Below are 8,325 nucleotides of genomic sequence, written 5' to 3'. Positions count from 1 at the left end.
GGCTAATGATGGCAGTTAATGATGCCCATTGGCTTTTGGGAATAGATGCTTCGGAGTCCAAAAAAGGACTTCCAGATGTACTTGGCTGAGTCCTGCCTCCCCATTGTAGTCGGTTTCAAGGAGTGCACTGTTTTCAAGGTTAGACCCACATTGAACATCAAGGTCAGTAGTTATTCCTCCCCCTTGGCTAGAACTCAGTGCAGCTGCTTTTTGATTAAGCTTCATCGTCTTTAAGCTCTGGATAGGATAAGTGCCTTCCTGTTACCTGCAGTGAGAGCAGCTTTGTCTCTGGCTGGGAAGTCTGATCTGAGTGCTGAAGTTGGTTTCTGGGCAGTCTGGAAGCAGGCTGAGATGTTAGCACCTAGATTTACACTCCCTTGAAATCAAAGTGAAGAACTGAAGATGGCTTGTGGCCAATTTTGTGCAGAGCTTGGTAAAGAAACTAGGTCCCCTAGCCCTTGAGATCATGCCTCTGTGGCTGGGTTTGTTGCCATTTTGGATGGTCATCACCAGAAACTGGCAGTTAGCAGATGAAATCCCACCACTAGTGATCTGCTCCCTCCTGGCACATCCAGCCTCTTGCAGAAGTGCCCCATGCAGACATGGCAGCATGCGTGTGCATGACCTTGCAGGCTGGCTGGTGCCTCTGCCCTTGTGAATGGAGGTTTCCTCTGGAGAAGGAGGCACTGTGCCAGGGTAGCAGATGGGTAGGAGCAGCAGCAGCTGGGAGACCATGTATGATCATCATGTGGGTTTACTGTCTGCAGCAATGCCAAAATGGCCACTTCACTTTATCAGGTCTGTGCTTAGGGTTTCTCCTAAGCCAGCTGGTTCCAGAGGTGGGGTGCAGAGAGAAGGCAAGCAGCCCCAATTGCAGCGGGCAGTGGGCTCTGCCCAACATCCACCATCTATGGGGGAAGCAGCAGGTTCCTCGGCATCTGGAAGCCTGGGTTATATTTTCAGCTCTGGAGCACCATGTGAGAGCAGCCAAGCTGAGCCCTTGCTGCTGCCTCTCATTTGTACATGCTGAGCTCTCCTCTGTCGATTAGAAGGCTTACCTCTATACCCCCTGTCCTGTTACTCCTGGGGAGCTGAGTAGCTGTAGGCACTGCTGTTCTGAAAGTGAGTTGGTCTGGTGGGGTGGGCAGGCCTTCAGTAGTGGATGCTGGGCAAAAGGCCTGCTGGTCACACAATAATGCAGACGGCCCTGAAGAAGCCCAGTTGTTGGCAGCCCTGCAGAAACCGCTCAGTACTAACATTAAGGGTGAATAACCCTGGTTTTCCCTTGCCTAGTTATCTCCTCGCCATGACAGGAGCCAAGGACACACTGAAGCATTATGAAAAGGAGGGTCTGCACAGGGTGGTTGTGCTCGGACTGAGCTACCTTCTTATTTGTACCGTTATTCCAGCTTACTCCCAAAGCTTGAATGTGCAAGGAAAACTGCTGACAAAGTAGGGAAGGACCTATGGCAACCCTGTGGACTTGGAACAGGAGAGTGGTGTTTCAGAAGCATTCCTACTTTGGCCAAAAAGGTGTGGATGGGAAGGAGTCCAGCTTCAGCACATCTGCAGCTCCTGAGTGTCACAATGCTTTGTCTCACTGTGGCTTGGAGAACAACTTGATGCATTACTGAGATGCCATTAATGTGTGTGTCCTCATTTGACACTTTTCACTTGCAAAGCCACAGTAGACACAGATATGACTTTCCTGAGGGGCTAGAGGAGAAACAGTGATCTAACTCAAGTTGGTCCAGCTTGCTTGACACTAATGCAGATGCACAGTTGAAACCTAGAGTAGAGCACAGACAATATAGTATTCCTTTCTATTGATAGGTATTTTGAAAGATGACCTGTAAATGGCAAGGGAAGGGAAATAGTCAATGGGTTGGTTCCCTTAAATTTATTTCTTTTTATTGAGGAGAGAAGCCTTGAAGGTGCTTCATCTGTGTTCTGCCTAAGGAGAGGCTTCTTTCTTCAAGCCTTCAAGACTTTTTATTTTAAGAATGTGTATCTTAAGGCCTTGTGATAGTTTCAGGATCTTGAAGGGAAACAGTGGTGTCTTGGATGTAACACAGAAAGAGATCTGATAAGCTGTGATTGAAAAACGAGTGTGTGGATTGGTGGGTTTGGGTGTTTTGCTTGAACTGTGCTCCTGCCTGCTATTACCTCTAAGGGAGAAATGCTTCAGAGCTCAGAAGTGAAACAAAAGTTAACAGAAATATTTCTTTTGTCTTGTTCCCGAAGGGCAAGCCCTCTGAACTCCTCATTCATGTCCCTCTCCATTGAGAGGGCCTCCACAAAGAAAGGAAACCCTAAAAGAAAGCAACCTGCCTTTGCTAATGGGAAGCATGTTATGGCCATACCTTTCAGGATATTAGAAAAATATATTTCCTACGTTTGGGAAGCTTAGTCTTCATGTATTCCCGTGGTAGTGGGGCTCAGCGTGGTGTCTGCAGCTAGGACCTGTTCCCTAGATTTTCCTGTGAAGCTGAATTATTGATGGCCGTTAGCTTTTCAGGGAATGCACAGCTTTGAAAGGAATATATTGGTTCCTTGGTTCAATGCCCGGTATTGCAAATGGTGCCTCAGATTGTTCTTAACTAGCCCAGTTGTACCTTATTAGGTATACCTGAGGGTGTTTCTTTGCCTTCGCTTCATCTTGCTGAAAGTTGTTCTTGAACTTGGATGCCAGGAACCTTTATGTCCTCTGAGAGTTTGCCTGTTTTAATCTGTGGGAGTTGATAACTTGAGTCCAAAAGTTTTAAAAGAACAGGATAAGGAGTTATTGAGCACTCTATATTCTGATTGCATTTTAGAACATTAACAAGGACTAATAGACCTTGAAAGAGTTACGGTTTCAGTGGTTTTCAGAAAAAGCACGGAAGTGGACTCTGTGTAGTCTGGTCAGTTTGGCATTGATGGTAGGTGAAGACATAGCAACGGGGAAATGAGATCCCACCAGTGGATGAAAGAAACTGAAGAAAGAACAGAAATTTACTTTGACCTTCTAGTCAAATCATTAAGTCTGTTTTGCCACTTCTCTACAGTGCATTTTGACTCAAAGCTCACCTACAAACCTGAATATTCAGTCCTGAAATAAAACCCCCCTAATGTTGTTATTAATCATAACATGGGACTTAGTAAATGGGTAGCAGCCATTTAATATATTAATTTTACATGGTGGGTCTTCATCTAGCTGGGCTGTTTCTATTTGATTTGTAGGGACATAGTCTTGGATTAATATGTCATCTCTAACTTCAGTGCTCTGCCACCTTGTGGGGTGGTAGCTGAGATTGGAGCAGGTGGTGTTCAGAACTGCCTGGACCACGTACTAAGGTGGGATCATGTGCACAATGTTCATTTCCATAACCAAATTCAGGGTTCTGCTTTGGAATGGGGAAGCTCGGAGGCAGGATGGATTACAGTAGCTCAGACTAGGGAGCATGAGGAAAAAAAAAAAAGCGTGTATAACCACTGTTTGGTTTGCCAGCACTGGGTTGTAGGTGAGAAGAGGAATACAAACACCAGGATGTATAAAGAAACAGTGGGTGAGAATTACTGTTCCTGTATTTAGAAACTTACCTGGTGCTGGAGCCATCTACCCTCTACATGTGCAGCTCACAGCACAGTGGATGCCTTGAGCTGCTTTTTGAGTAACACAAGTCATAAAAATAAGCACAGAATGGGGTTTTACCAGCCCCATCATACCGAAGTTGAAAAACCTTTCAAAATTTAAGAGCTTCAGGAGTAATCACAGTGTGGACAAACTTCTTTAAAGGGACAAATTTAAGGACCTCAATCTGTGTTCCCTGAAGAAGTGACTTGATCACAGTATGAATGTTTTATTAACTTCTCATTAGCAGGGGACTGCTTTTTTTATTAAGCAGTTAGAGAGAACAAAATCCAGCTTCTGGATGCAAAAGCAGAAAAGCACAAACTAGCTATGAGGTGGATGTTTTATGAATCAGCATAATTATTCTTAAAACAACACCTCTGGAGAAGGCCTGAACCTGAGACTGGGCATCTCCTGAGAGATTATCTCCATGTCTGCAGGTGGTGTGGGCTCAGTCTGGTTTATGTGATACAGGAAGGCTGGGGAGTGGAGCAATCCCTCTGACCTGAGCAGTTTGAGCATTGGGTTGGGTCTGGGGGTTCCCGTCAGACCGTGTGCGATGCACCCATCACCTGCAGAAGCCAGCCGGTGCGTATGCAGCAGCCGCTCGGTGTTCGGTGTTGTGCCGCACAGATGCCATCTTCGTGTACCCGCGGGAGGACTTGCGTGCCCGGCTCGGCCGGCAGCACTCCCGCAGCAAACCAGCAGGTGCTGGTGCCCGTGTTGCTGTGCGGCGGGGCCGGGGCTGGGGCTGGGGCTGGGGCCGGGGCCGGGCCAGCCGCGTGCCGGCTCCTCTTCCGCGCCCGCGGAGCCCGCAGCCGCGGGGCCCGGCGGTGCCGCGGTGCGGGCCGCGGGGGCGGGGCGCGGGCGGGGCGCGCATGCGGGCGGTGCCAGGCAGCGCGGCGGGCCGCGGAGCCACTCGCCCCCGCAGCACCGCTCCGCCAGGGACAGCTCCCGCCGGCGCCAGGTAACGGCTCCCCCCGCTCCGCGCCCCGCACCGCTGCCCCCCGCGGGGGGGCTGGGGGGCTCGGGGGGCTCGGCGGCTTACGCCGTAACCCCCGGTGGTTGCTTGCTTGCAGCTCCGAGGCTGTGACGGCGCCGTCCCCCAGTGCGGAGCAGGCAGCGGCGGCCGGCTCTGCCTGCCGGGATCTCGGGGATTTCGGCTGAGGAGGGAGCGCGTCTTCCGGCAACTTCCCGGCGCTCGCAAAGCTCCGCGATGGAAGGGAAAGGTGGGTCGGGGCGCGCGGTGGGGGGGGGGCGCGGCGGCGGCAGCACCGCAGTGGCCGGGCTGGGTGCGCGGCACGGGGCCGGGAGCAGCCGAGCCGCGCCGCTGTAGTGGGTACATTGCAGCACCGGCGGGGAAGCGGGCTCGGGGAGGCGCTTTCCTACCCGCTCCAGCGCGGGCATTCAGTCAGCTGCGTGGTGGAGTGTGGGGAAAGAAGGGTGGGTTTGGGTTTGGGCTTAGGTTTGTTTCTTTTTTTTTCTTTTTTTTTTTTTTTAATTATTTGTTTTCCTTTAGGGTGAGACAGATGTTAGTTGGTGATTTGTTTTCTTAATGCTAAGGATTTGCATAATGAATATGAGCTCTGTCCAATGGTTTTTAGTCAGCAATGGGGAGGTTTGTAAGAGATGAAAAGCATTTCATGACTGGAATGGTTTTTAAAAAAATACATAATTTCTTTTCTGAAACAAGAACAAGAGGGCTGTAGAGCTCTGCCCTCATTACATTGCATATTTAACACATCAGAACATCCTGATAGATTGGGAGAAATGCAATGAATATTGTGCTATTGAACTATCCACCCTAGAAAGAGGAAATCATACAATATTGCCTGCCTAGCTTGTATGTTTCCATACAAAGAGACATATACCTCACCCAAATATATCCCTTCGCGTTTGGCATATATATTTTGTTTCCATACTTAGTTATGTAGTCCTGAACATTTATTTACCTATCTACCTCTACAATTGCATCAGACATCACACATTCAACTGGTACATGAACTCAAAATCTGTACATGTTAATAGCCAATGAAATATTGACAGTAAGTCAGTTCATGCACAGGAAAGGCTAGTTGCTATTCCCACCTAACCCTAGGTGTAAGCTCTCCTGTAGAACACAAATCTGGTAGCTGTTTAATTGATAGAGATGAAGGCAGTGGGAGAATATGGACTATATTAATTCAAGGAAAATGATGGTAGACTTGTATAACACAATACTACATACCTTCCAGGGAGCAGAGCAAGCTATATTTAAACCTCAGGTTTATTTTTGTAACTATCTTGTCAATCAGGGCTATAGTTCTCCTGTGTGGGAATATCTGATTATATGCTGATTAAGGAAGGAAGCTATTTCAATCATACGGAGGCAGTATGTCCTATAAAGTACAGTTTCTTGTGGGCAGTGATCAATAGAATTGCCAGGGCTTGAGGACAGGTAAGTACCTCTTTTAAAAAAGTGTTTCTGCAAAGACTTGAGTTAGGCTGAAAGCTTGCAGCAGTCATGTTAGCCTTGATTTTTTTTTTTTTTTTTTTGGCTATTCACCCTGTTTTCACAGTTAAACTGAGATGGGACACCTTTACCTTTTTGAATGTCTTACTGGTACGTGTCTTGATGTGAAACAGATTATGACTTTAATATAACATATGATGTGCCTTGTCATGCACTAGACAACCAGGAAAAAGGCTCTCCGTGGAACTTCTGATGGAGCTCATGTAGCTGGAGGAGTTGTGCAGGCAGCAGAAAGGTAACATCCGCAATAACATAAAAAGTGCCCGGCTAGTTGGTGGCAAAAGCAGCACCTGAGAAGGGGTCATCCTACTCCTGCCTTGTGCAAGCAGCAACTGTTATGATGCAGTCACTGACTGAGTAAGCAATAAGCAGCTGAACAAGGTGTCCTGTTAGGCTACTGGTACTTGGGTTTATTAGTTTCAAGATGGGCTCCACAGCAGCCCATGTTCCCAGGCTCTTGGCTTTGGTGTTAGGGTTATCAGAGGGTGAGATAACCCCAAGATTCACTACTCTGTTTTCTTTTAGAAAAAAAGCAGTTTGCTCTTGCTGGAGGTTTTCCTTTGTGGAGTAAAGATGAGGAAGAAATACTCTCTGGGTTTCCTCTATCTATGCAGAAAAAAGGTCTGTTTAGAGCAAACCCAGCAGAAATCAAGGCACCAGAATGGGACAGGTCCAAAGTAGAGATGACCTTAAAGGAAATACACAAGCAACTTTGTCATCAAAATGGGAAAATGAGAAGGCAGAAGTCATCTGCTCACAGCAGGGATCCAGTTGGGTTGAAACTAAAGTAATTCTTTAAACTCCTTTAGTGTTGCGGTGGCATGAGAAGACCAATGGTGCACAGATCTAACAGATTTTGTCTACATGTATAGTGAGGCACAATGCAGGATGTCTCCCCAGAAGGAAGGTAGGAGCCAGCCTAAATCTTTCACATATTCAGCTTTTGTGACTAATCCTAGGTGAACTTGCAATGCAGAGGCCTGGTTAGTAATGAAAATAAAAGGTAAATGAGTCCCTAGTAAGGTAATGCAGTTGCAAGTCCAGTGTTACGAGGTTGCTCCTTATATATAGTGTTTCTCTGAAGTCATCCCTTGCTTTTTAAACACTTCCTCCTGCAACCCTTCTCCCACCCCTCTAGTCTTCCTCAGTGCAAATCTTAGAACGTTTCAAACTCAGCATTATGCAGATACTGGGGAAGAGTGTGTGCTATATTAAGCAACATAAAGTCTGTTTAAGAAAACCTACCTTCTGGTCCCTGAATTCAGCTGTCTCTGGTGACTGCTGTGGATGTTTCTGCCTAGGATTTGCCATCCTAGGATAACTTGGCTGTCTGAATGTGCCTTTGCAAAGCTTGCGGTCCTCCAAAAAAAGGTCTAAAGACCCATCTCTGGTGCTGCTCAGAGCAGCCATAACTGATTGTACTGGTTGGACCATAACTGATTGTATTGGTTGGACTTTTACTCATGAGAATGAAGGGAGAAGGCCGTATCCTAGTTTTTGTGCAGTGGGGTGCAGGATTTGGCTGTTAGGACTGTTGCAGCAAGAGTGCAAGCAAGAGGGTCCTGGAGTGTGCTGTAGAGGAAGTGGTGGTGCAGCCACCTTCCAGAAGTCAAACCTGGCTAGAGATGAACATCTCTATCTTCTAGGAGCTGAGAGGAGATAACTGTAGTGCACTGTGGATCTGCAATGCTACCAACACATCTTGATGGTCTAAAAGTAGCATTTGGCCTCGTCTAACTTACAGCTTCTTGTATTTATTCTGTTCTGCAGATTCACTGTCTCTAAACATTTTCCAACAGTGAGGAGCTTAGAAGTTGTAACTGCTCCCAAAGCCCATTAGGCTATGGAAGAAGGGAGAGCATTTTGGGTGAGGACTCTGTTTTGCATCTGCTACCTGATCCCTGTTCTCTGAATCTCGCCACTACAGCAGTTCCTGTAGGCTGCAGCAGTAAGCAGTACCATGCCAGGCATCCCAGGAGCTGGGCTTTGCCAAAGCTAACAATAGTTAATGTGGAGGTTAAAGAATACTTGGTCATTTGCCAGATTCTTCAGTCACAGTTAGAAAGACGCTCAGCAGGAGAAGGAACGTCACACGGTGATGTTCAGTCTCCGACGCTGAGGAAGAAATCAGCCATGCAAGAGTCAAGCTGCACGGTATGGAACTATTCCTGGACTTCTGGATGGAGAGAAAGACTGCAGG

General features: G+C 47.4%; 1 protein-coding gene across 1 annotated transcript in view; it reads left to right on the top strand.

The window, feature by feature from the left end:
* The first annotated feature begins 4,338 nt into the window (after nt 1-4,338).
* Nucleotides 4,339-8,325, top strand: part of FGF12 (fibroblast growth factor 12) — a 237,105-nt gene continuing 233,118 nt past the window's right edge. The window contains exons 1-2 of the mRNA XM_030494927.1: nt 4,339-4,580; nt 4,693-4,842. Of these exons, the coding sequence (XP_030350787.1) occupies nt 4,830-4,842 (13 nt within the window). The 5' untranslated portion in view covers nt 4,339-4,580; nt 4,693-4,829. The remainder of the gene's footprint in view (nt 4,581-4,692; nt 4,843-8,325) is intronic.

This window comes from Strigops habroptila, chromosome 8, assembly GCF_004027225.2.
Source record: "Strigops habroptila isolate Jane chromosome 8, bStrHab1.2.pri, whole genome shotgun sequence".
In the NCBI taxonomy this organism is placed as follows: Eukaryota; Metazoa; Chordata; class Aves; order Psittaciformes; family Psittacidae; genus Strigops; species Strigops habroptila.
The sequence above is the reverse complement of the archived record's forward strand: the minus strand, read 5'-3'. Positions and strand labels throughout refer to the sequence as shown.